Source organism: Sciurus vulgaris (genome assembly GCF_902686455.1).
Source record: "Sciurus vulgaris genome assembly, chromosome: 2".
NCBI classification, from domain to species: domain Eukaryota; kingdom Metazoa; phylum Chordata; class Mammalia; order Rodentia; family Sciuridae; genus Sciurus; species Sciurus vulgaris.
In genome coordinates this window covers 32,747,112-32,770,820 of record NC_136462.1, presented here as the reverse complement: position 1 = coordinate 32,770,820, position 23,709 = coordinate 32,747,112, and the positions used below count along the sequence as shown (strand labels likewise).

Sequence of the window (23,709 nt, the reverse complement as noted above, 5' to 3'; positions counted from 1 at the left end):
TCAACTGTTATGCAGTGAACTGCTTGAGAAATTGTTTATACTTGATTTACTGTATGCTTTGAATTCTTTACATTGTTAAACAGTACAGAAGCATATCATACATCTGTGTAACATTTCCAAATATGTGTTTGAAACAGATTTGGCAACTGATCGGAAGCTCTTCCGTCTAGTCTCCAATGACTCCTTCATCTCCATTCAACCTTCCTTGTCCTCTTGTGGACAGGACTTGCCAAGGGACTTCAGTGACAAAGTGAGTCTGCCAAGTCATAGCCACCACCACCACATTGATCAGTCTCTGTCCAGTGCCTGTGACACAGAAGTAGCCTCTCTTGTACCTTTACATTCACACTCTTACCGGAAAGATCACCGGCCCCGAGGTGTACCACGGACTTCCAGCTCTGCTGTGGCTTTTCCTGACACTTCATTGAATGACTTCCCTCTTTATCAGCAAAGACGTGGGTTAGATCCAGTTAGTGAGTTAGAGTCTTTAAAGCCTCATTCTGGATCCAAAGAATCCTTGGTGGAAAATGCTTGTCTACCTGGGGAATTTCAGCTTGCTGGTGATCTGAAAAACAGTAATTCTCAGCCACCAACAAAAAGTGGGAAGAGCAAAGCACTGAATGCCGACAAAAGCATGGACAGTCTGAGGAGCCTGAGCACACGGAGTAGCGGGTCCACAGAGAGCTACTGCAGTGGCACAGACCGTGATACTAACAGCACCGTCAGCAGCTACAAAAGTGAGCAGACCAGCTCCACTCACATAGAAAGCATCTTGTCAGAACACGAAGAGTCTCCTAAAGTGGGAAAAAAAAGTGCTAAGAAAAAAGAGTGCTGTGCTGACTCAGAGAAGAGTTGCTGTGCCAGTGACAAAAGGACTAACAGTGACAAGACTGCCCTGGAAGTGAGCACGAAGGGTGGGGCTCCTGAGGCCCAGGATTCTCAGGCCCCTGAGGAGATGCCCAACCAGAGAGGGCTCAGCACCTCTGCATCTGAAGAAGCCAATAAAAACCCCCATGCGAATGAGCTTATTGCACCAGAGGACCCACCACCTGAGAAAACTGCTGAAAACAAAGAAGAGCAGAATGAGAAGTCTGCCACTTTGGTGGATTCAAAAGTTTGTAAAGATGCTGGTGGAAAGCAGAAGGAAGGCGATGTACGACCCAAATCCTCTAGCTTAATCCACCGGACAGCCTCTGCCCACAAGTCAGGCAGGAGACGGACAGGGAAGAAACGAGCCAGCAGTTTCGATTCAAGTCGACACAGGGACTATGTTTCCTTTCGAGGCGTTTCTGGAACCAAACCACATAGTGCTATATTTTGTCATGATGAGGACTCCAGTGATCAAAGTGACTTGAGTAGAGCATCAAGCGTCCATTCTGCTCACCACTTCAGCAGTGACAGCTCTTCCAGCACTACTTCTCATTCGTGCCAATCTCCTGAGGGCAGATATAGTGCTCTAAAGACCAAACACCTTCATAAGGAAAGGGGCACAGACCCAGAACACTCACACAGAGCTCATCTGGGTCCTGAAGGAACTGGCAAAAAGCGGGCCACACGACGGACTTCCAGCACAAATAGTGCCAAGACTCGTGCCAGGGTATTAAGCTTGGACAGTGGCACAGTAGCATGTTTGAATGACTCAAATAGGCTCATGGCACCTGAAAGTATAAAGCCCTTAACCACTTCAAAATCAGATCTTGAGGCCAAAGAGGGAGAGGTGCTGGATGAGCTGTCTTTATTGGGTCGGGCTTCCCAGTTAGAGACAGTCACTCGATCTAGGAATAGTTTGCCAAGCCAGGTTGCATTTCCTGAAGGGGATGAGCAAGATGCAGTCAGAGGAGGTAAGTAAAGTACAAGAAGAGACATCCCAAGAGTCACACAAATTTGGTGCTATTGATGACAGTAATGCTTATTAAATTGTGCCTTCTGTTAATATTCCCCTTCTACTGTGCTGTAAAACAAGCTTTCTTAAATGAAGGAGATGATTGTCTTAAAAAAGGTTTTGGAATGTATACCAAAAAACATATTGGGTTTGTCAATTTGTTCTTGAAGGCCTCTGCTTATCTAAGCTAGTTGCCATATGTTAATATTTTGCCAGAAATAACAGAAATTAGACCCCTTTCCATGTAAAGCAATAGCAACGACAAATTAGAATTACATTAGCATAGTAAACTACTTGTCATCTCTTACATAGTACATGCCCCTGAACTTCCAGAATTAGATTACTCTGCTTATCATATGAAATTTCTCCAAATATTACCTTAGCTTTGGTTATGTACTTTAAAAACTGTGGCTCTCTTTTGTCTGTTCTTTTGATTTTATTTCATGCTTAATTCAAGTTTGAGACACTAAGAGAAAAATTTTTTTCCTATAACATTTTTCTTAAATAACCTTCAATTTTTAGATTATATTAGCATTTGGTATTTTTAGATTATATTAGCATTTGGTAATGGATGTGCGATGCCCCCAAGACAGTGATAGTGTTTTGGTTAAGATAATAGCTTATTTATTTCAGGTTTATGGGAAATTGTACAAAATTGGATAGGTAGGTAATTTTTGTACTCTGTCCTTGTGTGTTGGCCTCTTTATTTTAGTTGTTTTAGTTGTTTAGTTGTTTCTATTTCCTCCTAACAACAATAGTTTAGTATGTTCTGATTATTAGAAATCTGCTTTTTGAATAGAACTAGAAGAATTAGTTCTTCTTTTATTAGCATCTTAGCTTTTTAAGATTCTACACTATTACCTTTATTTTGCTTTATCTTTAGTTTTAAATTTGAGTCTCTTGATGTAGTAGTGTTCAGTCTCTTGTTAAATGTAAACTGAGCCAGGCATGGTGGCACACATCTGTAATCCCAGCAACTCAGGAGGCTGAGACAGGAGGATCACAAATTCAAAGCCAATAATCAGCAACTTAGTGAGACCCTGGCTCAAAAGGATACATAAAAAAGGCTGGGAATGTGGCTCAGTGGTTAAGTGCACCTGGGTTTAATCCCTGGTACCAAAAAAGAAAGAAAAAAGAAAAGTTAAGCTGGATTTTTTTGTTTGGTACATACATTCCCAAACATGTGAACAGTACTTTCTATGTCAAAGAATTTTAATTTCATTCAGAGTATTTTACAAGTCCACATAGTGGTAAACCTTTCTCTCTCTCTCTCTAACCCCCCACCTCTTTCCTGTCTTTGGTAAAGTTTCTAACAAAGATTAATTTCTAATGGATTGTGAAGTGCCTCAGGAAGAAAGTAGTCTATCAAACCTAAATTTTGGGAATGGATTGTATCCAAAATGGTTTTAACCATTTGGTATCAATGTAGTAATTACGTTTCCTGGAGTCATTTTTTAAGAAGCCATTAAGTTATAAAATAGCTTAATCCTTAAAGTTGTTACAAAAAATTATGAGTAAACCTGCTTTATTCTTACAGTTGCTATCAAAATAAAATTTGAACATACTATAATGTAAAATAGTTATTCTAAGTATTGTTGAAATGTAAACACTGAAAATATGTGCAAGACCTATAGTAAGTCTGTGCATTTATATTTAAACTGTCATTTCCTTTTCACAGGTAATATGGTTCTCTTTTCTTTTAGGAAGAGATACATGAAAGTTGCTGTTTACTTCTTGATACAGTTCTTTGGCTCATAAAAGCTCTCATTTTTCCAGATTCCAGCTTCTGATTGCTTTGTTTATATTCTTTTTTAAAGATCCCATTAAATGTTAATAAGAAACAAATAATGAATTAAAAGTTTTTATTCCTACTTTGGTAGAAGAAGTGTAACAGTATGTGAACTGTTAAAAATCATTTTTTGCTGAAGGAGAAACTATTTTTGAGCTTCATTGTGTAAGCAAAACAAAATTACTTAAATGCGTTGGATATTTATGTTCAGTTGGTTTTCATCACAACTAAATATACGGATTTTGTTGGGGGTTCATTTATTTGGACTTTTTGGAAGCTTAGAAATAGTGGGAGGGAATTTGTTTTTATTCTCATTATTTAAAATTATGTAGAATCTCCTCTACTGTCATGTATAACTAAAAAGAATAAAAATAAAAAGTTTAGAAAAATTATATAGCATCTCAAACATGTTAAAGCTATTTGTTTATATAAATATTTGTTATAGTATTGTCTGTCAATTTAGGAGAAATGTTTTTGGGCTATTTAGTTTTTCTGGCATACTGTATTTCTGAGCATGTCAACAAAATGTTACTGTTTAACTCTTTATATGCCTTAGACAAAACCTTAAATAGATTTTGGAGGTATTGGTGAGTTCTCCAGTTATTTATTTTTGTTTTATTTTTAAGGTGGGTGGTGTGGGTTGAAAAGGGATAGAATTTAGGAAATGCTTTTTAAAGTACTAAAATAAAATATTTAAAATAGGAATTAATCTAGTTTAGTGATCTCTTTTAGTATAGGAGTGCTCATGGAAAACTACTTACCTACTTTAACCCTCAGCTTCTTCCTCTTAAAATGAAATGATGGTCATACCTATTTCATGGGGTAGGTGTGAAGATTAAGGTTGTTTCATGTACTAAAATGCTTAGGCAGTCTGGTACATAGAAAATGTTGCTGCTGTTATTGTTATTAAGCAATTTTTGTGTAGCAAAAATATCCTGCCCTATTAATTCAATGGTATAAATAGAGTAGAAGAAAACAATAACATACAGAAATAAACGAGAGATGGTTCTAATTGTGCCATTGTGTGAAACTTGACAATAGTTAGAATAAAAATATTATCTGATTTCTAATTCTTTACATAATACCAAGAGAAAAAATTATTTTTTTATTGGCATCTAGTTTTATGAGTTTAACCTTACTTTGGTAGCAGTGTGTCATATAACCTATTTTTTAATGTTTAGTTATAAAAGAGATGTTTGTTTTTATAGAACATCTTACCATTAATAAAGTACTTTGGTTAAAATCAGATGTTACGAATAATCATCTGTGGTTACTTAGGAAAAAAGTTTAAAGTTCAGACTAAGAGATTTTCTGTTGACCTCTTTTTATACTTAATTTCTCTTTTTAATTATAAGGCACATCTCTAATTTATGACTGATGTTTTGAGAACAAAAATGTACACAATTATATATGCTAGAAAAAGTCCTCTGTTTTCTAGTTTGTATTTTAATAAAATCTTTTTTTTAAATTTTTATTGGTGCATTATCATTATACATAATAGTGAAACTCATTGTGACAAATTCATACATGTTCATAACATGATTTGCTCCGCTTAAATCTCCAGTATCTCCCCTTTCCCTTTCCTCCTCATTCCTGCAGATTCCCTTCTTCTACCCTATTGTCTGTCCTTCACCCCCTTGATTCCTTTCCCCTACCCTGCTGGTCTCCTTTTAATTAAAATCATTTTGTTTTGGGCTATTAAATTTATTTTCTACATGATTCAATACTATTAGCATATTTTCTCTATCAGGTGTCAGATTGTAAAGAATAGCCAGAGTAGTTTGTGTTTACTAATTATTCGTTGTACATTTTTCTTAATTTCTTAACCTGTATTTCTCTGAGAAAATTATTTTAAATAGAATGTTTAGATTACTTTGTAAGTAATCCTTTAATAACATTGTTTTGAGCCAAAGATAATCTCTTCCCACCCCCCTCTTCCATACTGGGAATTGAACCCAAGGCCTTACACACACTAGGCACATGCTCTACCACTGAGCTATGTCCCCATCCTTTTTAAATTTATTTTGAGACAGTCTCACTAAGTTGCTGAAGTTGGCTTTGAATTTTTGGTCCTCCTGCTTCAACCTTCCAAGTAGCTAGGATTATAGGCTGGTATTGTGTGTGTACCACCATGCCTGGCTCAAAGATAATCTTTTAAGAGACCTATTCACAGAAAAGTCAAGTCTTCTAAATAAATTTCTGAGGGTTTGTACTATACATGTAAATTGCAGGGTTTTTTTTTTTTTTCCTGTTCAAATGGCACTGGACATTGGAAGGAAAAGACAAATACCACTGAAAAGACAAGAAAATGTGAATTAAAGCTTTTGTACTTCGCTAAGTAAATAGGGCTCTAAAGACTAACAAACTTGGTTTTCTGATTTCTTGGTCCACATGCCATGTTAGAAGAAGCAAGTTAGTAGAGGGGATGGATAGAGGCTGAAGTAATGATAGCAGAAAATATTCACAGTCTGCTGTAAAGGAGGAGCTGTAAATATACAGAGCAAAGCCAGGCACAAGAGAGTATGGTCAGTCAATATAGGGACAAACCATCTTTTATTTTAATAGTGTCCAAGGACGTCATAGTATCTACTTAATATTGTATTGTAGTACAGTGCTGCGTTTGTATGAGTGGTTGACCCTGATTCATTAAGATTATTCAGGCTATTCAAAGCTTAGACATAAAAAGCTTAGAAGTATGCTCATTAAATGAAGTGAAACAGCTTTGGAAAAACAGTCTTCCCTTACAGTAGTATCAAGAAAAGAGGTATTTTATTGAGAAAGTAAGTATTTATATATGGAAATAAACCTTACAATATTTTTTCTTTCTAGCAGAACTGAAATTTCTGTTTGAAAATAAATCAGTTACATTTTAATGTCACCTCTAATTAATGACTGAATACTCTAGACAAGCCATTAAGTTCGTGCCTCAGTTTCCTTAATTTAAAAATAAGAATCATAACTCTAGGCCTGTCTCACAGTTAACTAGCAGACTTCGATGGGCTTAGAAGTGTGGAAGCGCTTTTAAATTATACATTCATTATGTAATCTAAAAATGCTCATCATTTTAGGAAGTTTCCCTTTTCAAATATATCATTTTAAATATATATTCTTCCCTAGCAACCCATTGTTAGGTGAATCTCTGAAAAAATAAATGGAAAATTGTATTTGAATGCACTTTTCTAAAAGAAGGTTGATAATTATTTATGAAAGTAAGTAATCTTTGTGCTACTATATCTTTTTGGAACTGTTCTCTGCTTGTGTTAGTAGACTCCAAAGTATCATTTAGTTTCTAGAAAGCATTTTGTTTCCCCAACTCTACCCATCTGTGTTGCTGCTGGGATTGTGGAAAATATTAGTGAGGATATGCAAATTGTCTTTAACTTAAAATACAGCTCATAATTTTGTTGTTGTTTGTTGTTGTTTGGTGACTTGTCAGAAAGCAAAGAATTTTTTTAAACTGTTTGTGCAGATGGGAATTACTTTAATTCAGAATCAATGCTTAGAAGTTGTGCAGTAGATTCTGATTGTTCTTCAGCCTCCCAGAAAATGGTGTTTCTGCATTTATTTATCAGAACAAAATCTTTGCGTGTTGACCTTAACATTGTTCTTGACTGGCATGGAAAGTAATAAAGGGAAAACATGTTTAGATAAAATGGATTTCATGTCTAGACTAAAACATTTATTTTAGAAATTTTTTGGTAAAACCACTGGAAGTTTATTTCTTTATATGGTAATTTCATTCCTACGTAAGATTGTTTACACTTTGAAGAATATTTCAGTGTATTCCAGAATATTTGCAAAAGTCTTTTATTTTTCTGAGATGTATAATATACTTGTTTCATACTTTGACCATTTTTCTTAAAAACTTAATTTCTCAATAGCATTTTTTTCTGATCTATTTGAGATTCATGCATACAATTTTTCCCCATGGTTGTCCCAGATGTATTCCTTTTTTTCCCCATAATCAACACTTCCCACCAAAGAGTTTTCTTGAGTAGTTTCTTCTAAATTTCTAACTTATTAATAGCAGTTGAGCTCTCAGGAAGCTAGGGATGGCATTATATCTCCATCAGAAAGTAATTTCCAACCTATGAATCCTTTCAATAATCAGTCAACTATGTGATTGAAGTGGTTTTAGATAAATCATCTTTATCTCTCCATATTTTTAGTCAAAACCTTCCAGTTTTTGAGATAGAATTTGGACATCTCTTACCTCCTTCCTCACCAGTTTCACTGTTTTATGCATCCTGCCTTTAATATTTTTCTGTAGCCATTCATAGAGTAAAGCTATCTGATAGTCTTGTTTTAATATCCCTATATGAAAATAAATAGTTACACTAAAATAATTCATCATGGAACATGTAGAATTTTCCATAATTGATTGGGATAACTGGGAAGTAACACTTGAAGTAGGAAGTGTGGGATATGTATTTTATTTCCTTTGTGTTCTTCAGCAGGGATCAAACCTCTGCTGTCAGAATATCTGAGGATATTTGTACCTTGACCATAAATTGCTCGTGGGCTTAAACCTTATTGAGTGATTGTATCAATCATACTGAAAAATAAGAAACTGAACTATCTGAAGATCCCTCTTAGTGATGGTCATAAATCTGGTCTTTTGTAGTAATTTTGACACAAATAAATGATTAGAATGTCAAAATGTTGCAATTTCGAACAATATTTTTTGAAATTATATATGTAACAACTATATGCTCTTAGAAGTATTTGATAAATCTTCCATGGTTTGTGAATCATTTCAAATGTGAATTTTTTTCCCTTTTGTACACAGACATAAAGTTTAGTTGTACCTAACGTGTCTGTTTTTCATCATTTGCGTTTTATGGTCTTATAGTCAACTAATTAACTTCATCCTTCTTTGCCAGAAGATACTTGGGTTTTATGCAGTTTCAAAATGTCAACTTCAAAAATCAGTATTTTCTCCCTTCTCCTTGGTGCCCTTGTTGAAAGATTAAAAAAACAAAAACATCACAAACTTATTTTCTTTCTCCTAAAAAGTAAAATGGTTCAAAAGTGTTTTTTACAGTTGACTTGTATAAGGAAATTTTCATCAAGTTTGGCTGTATCTTGTATGATTATAACAAATTATTTTAATGTTTAAATGTTTACTGAACACCCACTGAACCCTGTTTCTAACAGAGATGTTTTGTATAAGTAGTATCACATTTCCAGGGGACATGGTGTAGTCATATTTATTTGTGAATGTAAATGATAGTGGGCATTTTCTGTTAAATGTGTAGTCTTAGCTATTGTTAAAGCAGTTGCCACAATAAACACTCTCAAAGTTTTTCTAACAATAGGTATTTACATCCTTAATGGTACAAAGGGTAGTTTAGGACTATAACTCCTCTTTGGTAACATTGTTCAATGAATGCCTGAACTTTCATCTTGATGTGTTTTCAAGACCATTAAGGAATAAATGAAGTTTTGTTATAGCTATTTCACAAATAAAATATGAATGGTGTGTTAAAGGCAAAAAAAAAAAAAAGTTTCTGAAAATACAAAGAACTTTTTGACTAAAAATAAGCACTTGTAATTTTTTGATTTTGTTTTTTCCCCTGTACTATGGAATAACCATCTTTGATTTAAGATTACACCATTAAGTTTTTAGTAGAAGGAAGATGGTAAAGAATATTGTCTCCTATTAAATTGTCTCCTATAAATTGTGTCTGGGTAAGTTTAGTTGGTTATTTTGGTTGAAACAGAATGGAGTATTGAAAGTTTCATAATAAAATTAGATTGACCTGTAAATTGAGCATAATAGTTTGTTATAAATAATGACTTATAAGTAATAGCATATTGTAGAGAAACTGTAGAGAAATCTTCAAAATTCTGTTACCTGACTTAACCTCACTGGTAGCTGAGAACCATTAGTAGGTGTACTAATTGCTCATCTAATTTTTCATTTCTTCCCTCAATTGGCTTGTTTTCTTCTTTGCTTTGTTTTTTGTTTCATCCTTCATCCAGTGACTGCCCTGCCAACATGTTTTCTTCTTTGTAATGATGTGGATTGCATTTTCATTTCATGGAGGTCCTGGTTGTCAGGAATTGGTGAAGTATGCGATGTGCTTAATAGATTGTGATGACAAAATGGCAACCTTGCCTTTCTAGATCAGCACTGTTGGATGCAACTTTCTATGAAGAGGGGAATGCTCTGTCTGCATTGTCTAATAACGGTAGCCACTAGCTACATGACATTGCTGAAAACTTCTTGAAGTGTGGTTCACAAATATGAGGAACTGAATTTTTAACTTAAGTCACTTTGAGTTTAAATAGCCACGTATGGCTAGTAGCTACTCTATTGGAAGGTACAGCTCAAGATGACCAAATTTAAACAGCATCTTTTTTTTTTTTTAATTGACCATATGTGATTTGGTCACAAAATCAAAATGATTCCCCAAATATTAAGATTACTAGGGAACACCAGTTATTTATACTGAAATGGAGAAAAATCATTTTATATTTTGTTTTTAAAGACCCTAATTGGTGAATTAATATTGTTTTGTAAAATTTATACTTTTCTCCTGTGCCATTGTTGCATGCTTGGTTTAGTTTGCACTTTATTACTTCTAGATTAAGTTATGAGTTTCTATATTTGGCATTTTGCTGATATTTGCTTCCTTATGTTGAGGGGGCTAGGGCCAGGGTCATAGAGTTTTAAATAAAGTTTGATAGTAACAGTACTTTACAGTCCAGATATATTCATTTTATCTTGAATATTTAACAAACTAGCTGCACAGTCTCCCAGGCATTGGTTTCACATTATATTGTGAGGCAAGCTCACTGCCTTACTCGTTGGTGTCTTCAGTGAAGTACAGAGGGTCCCCAACTTGAAAATGGTTCAGTTTATAACTGTTTAACTTTACAGTTGTGCAAAAATGATATGCATTCAGTAGAATCATACTTCAGATTTAGAATTTCAGTCAATTTCTGGGCTAGCAATATGTGATATTCTCTTTCACATTGGATAGCAGCAACAAGCCACAGCTCGCAGTCAGCCACATGATCACAAGGCAAAGCAATCTGTCAGTACTCTACAGTATACTGTTTGCTAAACTGTGATGTTTGGTAGGTTAGATGTATTAAATGCATTTTTGACCCATGGTATTTTAAATTTATGATGAGTTTTCTGTAATGTAACCCTATCATAAGTCAAGGAACATCTGTTGTTCTTGGCTGCTTATAATATTCTCATGAGAATAAATACTAAAGCCCATTCCCATTAGTAGAAACAACAAACACTAAAAAAAAAAAAAAAAACTGAATTAAAGGGTGAATAGAGGAACAGGGACAAAAATAAATGAGACTTTCAGGAAAAGATTTAAAGCAATAGAGATCTCACAATAGGAATTGAAGTTGAAGAGAAATGGTAAGGTCAGATAATAGATCAAAACATTTTTCAAAACATTAACTTTAGATAAATGATACATACTTTTTGTTTACTGCCTGAATATGCTACACTGTATATATGGAAAGTTTAGAGTAAGCGGACAGGTTCTCTTTACTCTTGAAGCGGGAAATCAGGGGAAAGATAGGGTCAGCTGCTATTTACTTCCCTGACCTAGGCTCTATTTGACCTAAGTCTGTCTTGATACAGCAGCACAGGCCAGCGAGGAGGCAGTGTCATTTCGCCGTGAACGCAGCACATTTAGGCGCCAGGCAGTTCGGCGCCGGCACAATGCAGGGAGTAACCCTACCCCTCCTACCTTGCTCATCGGATCACCCCTAAGGTATGGTATTTTAAAATTCCACCAAGTTTAGCATGCATGAAACAGATCTTCTAACCTGTTCTGTTGGAACCAAGAAAGCACTTGAAGAGCTTTGCTTTTCTTTGTTTCTCTTCTATACGTTTCACCTCTTAGACTTTCTGTGCATGTGACCATGAGCCTGTTGTATTATGCATGCTCCATGTTGCACTGTTTTTTTTTTTTTAATGATCAAATTGGTTTTGTCAAGTTTAAATTGCAAAATCACTTTTAGAAATGTAAATAGTAGGTCTTAAATTTTTCCTCTTTTTGTATTTCAAATTAATATTATTAATCAACATCTTTTCCCAACATCTTGATAGTGTTTAATAAGAAAAATTATGGGACCTAATGATGAACTTGTTGAGAAATAACAGATAACTGACCTCAGTTTAAGTCAGTTTGTTTCATCTCACTAAAATTTATATTGTGTTAAATTAGGTGTTTTTTATTTCACAATCACTAGGACCTAATAACAACCAAAATATTTATGTAAAGTATGGTCAATTGGATAGCTTTGTTTCAATGCATATTCATGTTTAATTTCTCACCCTATAGTGCACGAAACATTTTATTTTAATATTTCTAAATAAGAATACATCCGTTTATAATAGTAGGGTGATTTTCCATTAAAATGTCAGTAAGCATTTTATCCTTAATTGCCTCCAATCTAATGAGTTCATGTCTTGAATTAGAGATTTAACAATTTGCTGGACACTTTGGTATACAGCTATAATCCCAGCAGCATGGGAGGCCAAGGCAGGAGGATCTCAAGTTTGAAGTCAGACTCAGCAACTTAGAGAGACCCTGTCTCAAACTAAAAAATATAAAGGGCTGGAATGTAGCTTAGCGGTAAAGCACTCCTGGATTCAATTCCCAGTACTGGGGGGGAGGGGGGAGGGGTTGTGATAATCTATTTAAAAGGCTATGCTTTAGTTTATTTTAAAAAGACAAATGCGGACATACATACATATGCTCTTATTAATCTCTGTCCCAAAGCACCATTTTACAAATTATTTTCTTTTCACAACTTTTAAAGTTCAGAAGGAAGAACATTTGATGAAATAACTTCTGTTGAGTGCATGATAGGTTAGAAGAGATAAGCCCTTCCCTTCCCCTTTTAAAATTTTGTTTTTAAAGTAGCAAAATCCTGTTTCTTTAAAATATTTCATTTTGTAAAGTCCCCTGAGATTTAAGATCTGATTATTTTTCTGTATTTTCTGTTAGAGCAAGAAACTTCATCTTTTGTAGGTCATGATCCTAATTCCTTTAACAATAGGTAAATTTATAAAAAGTTATATGGACTAAACCAACATTTAAATATAGAAGTGGGAAGGCAACCAATTTAAAAGAAATATTTGTTCTAGAAACCTTTGCTTTTTGTGTGCCCTCTGCTTCTGTTTCCTTTTACCTCCTTTGGTTCCTGAGGGAACTTTTTCTTCTGCTAGTGAATTTGGGGCAGAGCCCCAATGTGCAGAAAGAGGTGAGCATTTCTTAATTTAAAAAAAAAAAAAAAAATACTGTTTCTTGATCTTTCTTTTTACCCCTTAAATAATACTTTCCATCGACCACTCTTTGCCTTCTTACTTCCACCATGTTTCTATTTCTTAAACATTTGATTAACTTTCTGTAAGTCTTTAAAAATCCTTTCATTCTTTGACACAAATGAATGTGCTGAAACGCATCAGACAAATGTAGACAGATCAGTTTTTTTCCTGTGCCTGGTGGAATATTAAAGAGTTACCATTCCAGCTCCAAACAGCACATAGGATTTTCCCATTTTCCCCCCACGACTTTAAATACATTACATCTAGGATATGGCATAGAACTTACTACTAAAGAGATCATACTAGAATTTTTGGAAGGTAGTGTTCTAGTAGTCAATATGTAGTTTTTGTTTAATGTTCCAGGATATTTTCAGTATAGAGATTGCATATATCCTAAATAGGCCGACTTCCTCATGAGTGAAGTGAAATAAAATTTAACTGTGAGGAATTAAGAAAAATACCAACTTACCAAAATCAATTTTTGTAATTATAAAATCATTAAGACAAAGTATATTGGTATTTTTTAGATGTGAGCTCTCAAATAATAAACTCATCTTTAACTAAATATAGGGCAGCATGGTTATTTCAAAGTTAGAAAACTTATTTGCCAAAAAGGGATAGAACATATGTGGCAATACTTTCATTACAATTCCATATAAATACTAGTAAAATATACTACACTAATCCCCTTTATCTATAGGAAAATGTTTCTCCAGTGGATGCCTAAAACATCAGATGGTACTAATCCCTGTGTATACCAACAGTACAAACATATTTATGATAAAGTTTCTTAACACAGTAAGAAATGAACACCAAACTGGGTACAGTGTTACATGACTGTAATCTGAGTGATGCTGGAGGCTGATGCAGGAGGATTGCAAATTCAAGGCTACCCTCAGCAACTTAGTGAGATCCTATATCAAAATTTAAAACAAAGGACTGGGGATGTTGGGTGATAGAGTGCCCTTGGATTTAACCCCCAGTACCACCAAAGAAAGAGAGAGAGCGAGAGCGAGGGAGCGAGCTCGGGAGGGAGGAAGGAAGGAAGGGAGAGAGAGAGAGAAAGAAAGAAAAAAGAAAGAAATTAACAATAATATAATAAACTAGGAATGATAACTGCATATTACATGTTATTATAAAAGATTTATAACTTGGAGAATTGTTTATTTCTGGAATTTTCCATTTTCTTCAGATTGTTGTTGATAACCACGAAAAACAGAACTTTAGATAAAGGGAGACTACAATAACTTATTTTAAACTTCAATGGATAGTTTAATGAGCCATCCAAAAAGCAATATGGTAAAATCTATGTTTACATGGTTGGGGAGTGAATCATGAATTTCCTCTCAAAGAGAACTTGCATTTTTAAAAATAATGCTTATTCGAATAAACTCCAGAATTTTTTTATAGGTTTTTTTTTTTTTTAAATTAGCCTTTTAGGTAGGTTTTAGAGATCCTTGTCAATTGTTCCTAGTTAATAGAGCTAAATAAAATTTTAAAAGACAAATATTTAGAGTTAGTTCCGTATTTCTCAACTTTAACGTCATGTTTCAGAAGCCTATTAATGGGCTGGAGTGGAAAGAAATCATAAGTGCATTTTGGGGAAGGATAAAAATAGATTTAGTGTATTCTTAGATTTACTTTTTAAAATATAAGATTGAAAGACCAGAGGCACAATAAAGTCACAGTTATACTTGAGAGTCCATTATTGGATATTTATGAGGGTGGTTTTGTGCTCAGAAATGAATCCACCAAATATTTGTTGTATACTGTGTTCAAGACATTCTTTTCTCTAGAATCTGGAGATTGATAGAAATTACAGAATCATACTCTTAAAAAGAGTTCACATTTTCGTTTAGGCAACACATACAAAAGTAACGGACAGTACAGGAAGGATGTGTCAAGTACCACTTCAGTGCTGCAGAGGAAGAAAGAACGAGACCAACTATTCTTCATTTAAACTAGCAATGTTAATTAGCATGCTTGTGTACCAGTAATGGTAGTGGTAGCCAATAATTACACGCTTAAATATCTACCTTTCCTTTTGCTATGTTGTAAAGTAGTTGTTACCTTTTTTCAAACTGACAGTTTTATTATGTATTTGGAACTGTAAAAAGATACATTTATGCCAGTTATTAGTTTGAAATGAAGTGCAACCCATTAGGATTATATTTTGACAGTTTTTGCAAAAGTGACAGTCTTTTTCTTGTTGAAGGGTCTTAAAAATAGGAACTTAAGGGAAATAAACATTTTATTATTACCTTTTGGTATTCAGAAATTCAGCATTTATCATCTCATAGATTTTGTCATTTCTTTCACTTCTTTATTCTGGAGTTCATTTTCATTCACTGCCTAATGACAACATTTTGTATATTTGGATATATGTTAAACATATCTGGATTGAGGATTCAAATATTCTCAAATATCTAACTGGACTGGAACACCTTTGCTTATGACTACATGAAAAATTACTAGAAAAATTCATTGAGTACAATCTCTGTAAAAAATTTGGCTGTTTTGAATCTAAAAGGACACAATACTTAAACTACTTAGTTATTTTTCCTTGCTATTTTTCTCTTGTGAAACTTGTTTGATTTGGTAAAGTTTGTGAATAAGTTTAGATAGCTTTTGAGGAAGAGTATCAAATGCATTATATATGTGTGGAAGATAAAAACTTATCTCTAGATCATCTCTTCATTTATATGTACAAAGTTTCTAGTCCAAACAAGTTATTAATAAATATTTTTATAGTTATGGCTTAAATAATGATAGTAAGGATTGATAAGTCAAAATCTTGCAGATGTGACTTTTCTTATATGTTGTGTGCATTCTCACACTCTGCTTGGAACATGTGCTATGCAGTGATGCTAAAACAAGCCTGAAACGTGAATGTTGCTAGTTAACATAACTTCATGTGCTGGTAGAAATATTCTGTAACCTGCACTGTCCAATGTGGTAGACACTGATTACTCACTACTGCCCACTTTGGTAGCTGCCAGCTATGTTATGTGGCCATTGAGCACTTGAGATATGGTGTGTGTAACTAAGAAAGTCAAATTTTAATTAATTTAAATAGTTCCTGCCTACTGTCAGACAGTGCAGTTCTAGAATATTGTATTGCCATAGTCAGACTCAGCTATCTGTGTGTGTGTGTGTGCACGCTATAGAGAGAGTTATATAATATTTTTAGTTAGCCTTTTATTTCATGGTCCATCTGTAGCAGATGAGTTTGTTTTATAGGCCTCAGAGAAATTATTATGTTGAATTTAAAGGATTAGAGAGAACTTGGTATTCATTAAAAATGACAGAGTAACTAAGGCCATCCTGAGTAGCATTCTTATTGTTCTACAGTTCTAATAATTTTGTTCTACAAGTAATTTTACTAACAGACTCTTGTGATTGTTCAGAGTCAACTTAAATTAACAGAATGCAGTGTTTAATTGAAGGATAAGCAGTGTTTCATTAAGAATAATATATAATAATTATAATAAAAATGTTTTCATGAATTTCATCAGTTTTAATTTGTTTAAATAGAAAATTTTTATAATTAATCACTTTATAGTAAATACTAAATATTGTAAAAAAAATTTTGTGAAATTTAGAAAAGATTAGAAGATTACAGTATCCCATGAAATTGCAGGTTTCTAAAATATATTTTCTAAAACGATGGATCCTAGTTAATGACACCAAAAAAGGAAATAACAATTTGTTAGGGGAACATAATTATTAACTACCTCCTTATATATAAGCATGTGACCTTATTTCAGAAATATGTAGGCTTTTTATATTTTATATTTATTCTGCTTCTGTCATTATACTGATGGTCATTTGTATTTAACTTGTTTGAGTCAGTTTTTCCTGTTTTCTTCTACTAGTTTATGATTTTTTTTTTTTTTCATTCAAAATTGTTGTCTTGGTTGCATTTGTTAGAGATTCTTTGGTTTTCAAGTGCATAGAGACTTTCTTTTGTAAGTTTGAGACCCTAGAATATTCAAGGAAAATTTTAGAGTTGTTATGAAATTATAAATAAAAGTGCATATTTAACTTACACATACAGTGAATGTATTCACAATTCTGTTGCTTTCTGTTTGCCTTACACTAGAATTTATTTGACTTGAAGAAAGTTGCAGATTGACCAGTTTACATATATATTAAATGTTTAGTGCATTAATCACTACAAATCAAACTGATCAGGACCAGAACATTTAAGCAGCATAATCTGTATTTTATAGAGTTGTTGGTTCTTTCTTAGGTTAAGTTGAAAAGTGTCTTTTTGAAATCAGTTTTCTATATTGATTTCATTCTAGCTCTTTTCTCTTTCTTCCCTGTAATGTCTCCCCAATCCATGTTTTCTCCTAGCCTTCAAGATGGTCAGCAAGGCCAGCAGTCCACAGCCCAGGTCAAAGTCCAGTCCCGCCCCCCTTCCCAGGCTGCAGTGCTCAGTGCTAGTGCCTCCTTGCTGGTGAGAAATGGGAGTGTCCACTTAGAAGCATCACATGACAATGCATCTGCTGTAGGCGGTAGCAGTTTGCACGATGAACTTGGTATGCAGGCCTTATGTAATCTTGGTTACGAAACTTTAATACAGCAGATAATGGATGATGATTGCACTTCTTTCTTGAGATAGCTTCATTTTGCAACTATGCATAAGAGCACCATGTTTGCCCAGTGTGTAAGGAAATTTAACTTTTTCACTCTTTTCTTGTCTGTTTCTACTTATTCTGTATTTTCTTTTGAGCATGTTCATTATTAATAGGTAGTTAATAGATTAATGAGTTCATACTTTAGTATTCTCTTAAAATGATTTGGACAGTTCTGTTTTTCCTGGGCATATTTACCATGTAAGAAGATTTTTTTTTTTTATTTCGTTTTTTTAATTGTCTGGACTGGGTGTGGCAGGGCAAACCAGTAATTCCAGCTACTTGGGAGATAGAGGCAGGAAGATCTCAACTTTGAGGCCAGCCTCAGTAATTTAGCAAGACCCTTTCTCAAAATAAAAAATAAGAAGGGTTGAGGATGTAGCTCAATGGTAAAGTGCCCCTGGGTTCAATCTCTAGCCCCTCCCCCCCCAAAATCCCCTTAGTTTCTTTGAATTCTTTGAATATGCTACATATATGAAAGGCAGAAGTGTTTTCTAAAGATCTGTTACTATAGCCTCTCTTTGAGGTATTCTGTATTTTATAACATGTCCATCACTTGTAATGGGTTTTATTATAGTTCTAAATACAATATTCTGAGGATATCATGGCTTCATACTAATATCAGATAATAACTGTGTAAAGCATATCTCTTTTCTTGTTAATATATTGATAAATATACACATGAATTATTAAATAATTAATTCTTAGAGATATGTAGTTTAAAACCTTGCCAATAGCTAGCCATTCAAATATCTGCTTTATGCCTTCTTAAAGAGCAAAATTTTATACAGATTTGATTTCTATTTCTCTGTATGATCCAGGTTTGTTGTGCTCAGAATGCAGATTAATGATTTCATGTAATGAAATTTAATCACTAATGATTAAATATAATGAAGAAAATCTTGTTATTCAAAAATACTTGAAAGCATTTACTCCTTGCGATTTTGTTTATTCATGTTATAGCTGCTTTTCACTTGTGACAATCTAGTTGATGCTTTAGCTGGAAGGATATGTGGTATAAGGTAACAAAATTAGATTTAATAAAGCTTCTTATGCTGTCTGTCCATTGACTCCTTTTCCATTTTGTAAAAGTCATTGAGTACAGAGAGATATTAATAGACATGTAAATGTACATATTGATGAAAATGATCATCTTTAACAAATCCTACAGAAACTTAAAAATTGTCATCTAAGATTTATAACATTAGAGTGAGTGATAGTTTAGATAAAATGACAACCCATTAAAACACTTTAATTTTTCAAAAAAAATTTAAGCTACTGATGGGCCTTCATTTTATTCATTTGTTTATATGTGGTGCTGAGAATTGAACCCAGTGCCTCACACATGTGGGGCAAACGCTGTACCACTGACCTACAACCCCAGCCCCTAAAACACTTTAATTTTAAACTTAGAATGCTTTTGGTTCTGAGTTTGTAATTTGGAGAGGTAAGAATCTCTCTGAGAGTGCTTGAGAGAGAATTGGACTTCAGTTTTGCTACTTAATTTAATTGCAAATGATACTTTTAGTTGCAGGTATTCAGTTTATCACTCATGTGATGACATCTTTATTCATGATCAGTTAACCCAGAGTCCAGATTGATGGAAGACTTGTGAATATGAAGGCAGGTGCCAGCTTATTATCCATTGGCTTCATGGCGGTAGATTGGTTAAAGTATAAGGCTTCGTGTTGATCCATGTCAGATTTTTCAACTTTTTTCAGATCAAGCATAAAACAAAACAGTTGATGATTCTCCTCAATGAAAATTCTTAATTTTCTTTTAAAAATTAGTGAAGCACACCTTAATTAAAAACCTTCATTTTTAAAGTCATATGCTGATTATTGAAAATACATACATGTGAACTGTCTGACCATTCTGAAGATAAAAACCTCCTGAGTGGAGGCACCTTTAGCATCTTCTGGTAGACAGTCAGGATCGTCTCTGGGAATTTGAGTTTGCCCTTTGTGTTAACTGCCTTTTGATAGCTAGTTCTTGGCCTGTAATAGCTGAATGCTGCCACATTGACTGCTTAGTAATAATTAGCACAAAACAATGAGGGAATGTGAATACCTGTTCCATAGTACATAAAGTTGTCCCCTCAAAATTCTGAAAATGAACTGCAACTGACTTAAAAGGAACTGCTGGAGAAACTAGAATATTTCTATGCATGGTTTAATTTTTTTATGTAGTTTTAATTGCCAGTAGTAAGATAATTTTGTATAAATGGATTTCAGTACTGTATATTCAAATAAGTTAAAGTTAGCTATGATGTTCCTTAAAAGTATGGAATATTTATAAAGTATTTCTGCCTTCCCAATTTAACTGCTTTATTGAAAAAATTCACATGTACAGTTTTCACATGTAAAAACATATATATACACATAAGACATTTATATTTAACACTATACATATGTACACATTCAAATCTATTTAGCAGGAATAATTATTAATCATACTTAATTTTAGAAACCGAATAATAAGTGACATTATTTAAAAAAGAAAAACTTTCCTGTAGACTTTGTTTCCATGAAAACCAAGTTAAGAAGAAAAAATGGCTCCAGTGAAAGTGATGGCTTGAATGACAGTGACTTTGAAGAAAGAATTTTTAAAAAATTTTTTTTGGTGTTGATAGACCTTTATTTTATTCATTTATTTATATATGGTGATGAGAATTGAAGCCAGTGCCTCACACATGCTAGGCAAGCGCTGTACCACTGAGCCACAACCCCAGCCCCAAAAGCAGTTTTTAAAAGGAAATTTCGAAAAGGTGACTTAAATCTTTCAGTGTAATATGTTGTTCTTTTAAAGATCACATCTTAAAATTTGATTTCATTTTATTCTGATCATTTTTTATTAGACTTGTTTCTTGCATTTGGTTTCATTACTACTTTGTGAATTAAACTAAATAATACTAAGTCAAACAAATTGTGTTTAGTCCCAAGATTACGCTGCAAGAGACTGAATTCAGGTAGTCTTGAAATTCTATTTTATATTTGCTGAGCTTTTTCTATAAAATTTAGCAATCATGTCTCAGTTTTTATGTTAATATTTCAGTTCCTCTTATAAATTAAGATTAATATGTAGATGCAATGATGAAATATACCTTCATAGTTGATAGTAACACTCAGTACATAACATCTCAAAGGGCATGTTCTATATAAGATCAGATAGAAAAGAAAAATTGGCCTGTTTATCTATGAAATTACTGGTGGTCATTGCTGAGGATATGCTTTGAAAAGCACATATAAAATTATTTTAACTATTTGGAAAAATTTAAAATTACTCTTAGAGATAAGAAGTAAGCACAAGGCACTTTTATATATATGAAAACATATTACATATAAACATCATGAATAGTGTTTCTCTAATTATAGACTTAAAAATTTGGTTAATGTTTTAGGTGTTTAAAAATTGTTCCATGAGTTGGGCACTGTGGTGCACACCTGTAATCCCAGCAACTTGGGAGTATGAGCCAGGAGGATTGCAAGGTTGAGAACAGCCTCATCGATTTAGGAAGGCCCTATCTAAAAAAAAGGAAAAAATAAAAGTGCCCCTGGGTTAAAAATGCTCAGTACGGAAAAAAAAATTGTTGCTTACTTGAATTGGTTTTTCTGAAGCTCTTTTGTTTGTTTCATTATTATACAAAGATGGACAAAGAAAGTGTTCAGGTATTCTTTGAAATAATCTTCTTTACTACAGAGCTTTTTTTTTTTGGGGGGGGTGATGGTGCTGGGAATTGAACCCTGGTAGGCAAGCACTCTACCAACTGAGCTATATCCCCCGCCCCTACAGAGCTTATTAACTTGAAAATGTAGTTATCTGAGGGAGAAGGCTCCTAGGAAATGTAGCAGCACCTTGTTGCCCTTTTTATTAAGTTGCGTATTTTTGGTTTTGTTTTTTCCTTGTACTTGGGATTGAGCCCAAGGTCATTTAACCACTGAGCCACATTCCCAGCCCTTTTTATTTTTTGTTTTGAGATAGGACCTTGCTAAGTTGCTCAGGCTGGTCTTAAACTTGTTCTTCCTGCCTCAGCCTCCCATGTTGCTGTGATTACAGATATGTGTCCAGCTTGGTGTTTGTTTGTTTGTTTTTTAGTATAAAGATACTGAAATTTAAAAACTATTTTTTTGGAGGAAATGCAACTTGTGGTATGTAAATGAAAGTAAACTGTTCATTTTTATTGAAACAATAAAAATGCTTCATTTTATCTAGAAGGAAGAGTTATAGGGGATATATTCCACTTATACTTCCTTTTGATAGAATTATGAAGTGCTTTTAACCCTATCCTAGCAGAAATAGAAGTTTACAAATACCAAGAGATTGGTATTCAAGATACCAATATTAAGAAAATTGTCATCATAATCATTCACTCAGATAGCCACTGTTAATATTTTGTAATTTTTTCTTCTAGTCTTTTTAATGTACACATGTATGTAACTTTTTAAAATAGAGTTGTAATCATTTTGTGTGACATTGTGCTACTGTATGAATTTTGTGCCTTCTTTCACTTGTTTTTAAATAGGTATATAATATTTTGTCACTTGGATCTATATAAAAAACAGGACAGTGTAGTGGACTCTATAGAACCAGACTTCTGACTTCAAATCCAAAGCTCTGCCCATTTTAACTAGTTATTTGACCTGAACAAGTTATTTTCTGTCCCTCATGTATTTTGTAATTTTTCTTCTCGTCTTTGGTAATGTATACATGTATGTGATGTTTTCCCCTGCCGTAGTTTCCTCAGTTGTCAAATGGGGACAATAATAATGCTTACTTTGAGGTTTATTGTGAGGATTATATCTGTTAAAACATGCAAAATAATAGAACAATGCCTAACAACATTTATTAGATGAATGATCATTTCTAATTGGTTGTATTGATAAAATATTACTATATCATGATTTATTTAACCAGTATAACTAAACTCATCGTTAGTCTTTGAGATCTTTCCTGATAATTCCTATTTTGCTGAAAGTCCTTTATGTAGGTCTTTATGTATAGCTGTGATTAAGTCCTCAGAATATGTTGAAATGGAATTGTCAGTCAAGAAGAATAAATGTAATTAGGTTTTGATGTATGCGCTTGTTAATTGCTTTGTGGAAAGCTCATACCAGTTTAGACTTTAACTGGCAGGGTTTGGAAGTGTCTGTTTAACCCCACAAATATAAGTTAAAAATAAACCTAGATAATTTTTATTTTATCTGCCCAACATTTATCCATGGATAATGCTTAGAAGCTTATAATTGTTACTGTAGGAAGACTATAGAATATTATTTTAAATAGTTTTGAAAACCTGAGTTGCTGTAGGAATTTTAGAGAAGACTGGTTAAGATATCTGACTTGTCTCTTGCTAGTATGTTCTAAAGGATTCATTGATTCTTTCTAACATTAAACATTCTTAAGATTATAAATTAAAGTTGATTAATATGTGCATTTGTTGGAATATAGATAAAGTTCTCCATTACACACATTACCCCCCCCCCATCAGTGGCTAAAATTAAGAACAGTTTGTATTTCACTCATAACAATCTAGGGAGAGCCATTTCTTGTAGATGGGTGGACTTTTGTTATCTTCCATTTGTGGCTGGGATGATTAAGAGTGCTGTGGTTGTTGAAATTTCCCAGCAAACTGAAAGGGGAATGGGGGAAAAACTGTGAAGGTTGCCAAGGCTTGCTTTCATTCTTGACTTGGAAAATGTGCCTTTCACGTTTTTCTACTTGCCATTGTCCTGTATATGGTCACAAGGTAACTTCCACTTGCAAGAGAGATTGGGAAGATCTCTAACTACCTGGACATGAGCTTAGCTGCAATTCAGTGACCTACTAGAAAAGTTGATAGTACCAAGAAAAGAAATACAAGAGGCCTACAATCATGGGTCAAAAACTCAATCTTACTCATAATTTTTAAAATTGGAAATTAAAAAGCAGGACTAAGATTATTTTTCATCTGTTGAAAGTGTCGTGTCCATTGTTGGGAAGGGTTTGAAGAAATAGACAATTAAATGACAGAATATTTTTGTAGTGCAAGTTGGAATTATGGACCAAAAATGCCCATATCTTTTAATCCACAAATTTTGCAAACCTGCAA

The 23,709-nt window shown here is 33.6% G+C and overlaps 1 protein-coding gene and 1 long non-coding RNA gene across 11 annotated transcripts in view; both read left to right on the top strand.

Annotated features, from left to right (window-relative positions):
- The window catches only part of PCNX1 (pecanex 1), a 164,057-nt gene that overhangs the window by 59,463 nt on the left and 80,885 nt on the right, over positions 1-23,709 (top strand). For 5 of the 10 annotated variants that reach the window (XM_079127062.1, XM_079127063.1, XM_079127059.1 and 2 more), the window contains exons 6-8: positions 138-1,841; positions 11,287-11,419; positions 17,341-17,525. In XM_079127062.1, coding sequence (XP_078983188.1) covers positions 138-1,841; positions 11,287-11,419; positions 17,341-17,525 — 2,022 coding nt within the window. The remainder of the gene's footprint in view (positions 1-137; positions 1,842-11,286; positions 11,420-17,340; positions 17,526-23,709) is intronic. The other 5 variants (XM_079127065.1, XM_079127064.1, XM_079127067.1 and 2 more) reach the window with 3 other exon arrangements.
- Positions 17,536-21,256, top strand: LOC306654003. The gene is made up of 2 exons (XR_013761857.1): positions 17,536-20,829; positions 20,913-21,256. It is a non-coding gene; the product is annotated as an uncharacterized lncRNA (long non-coding RNA).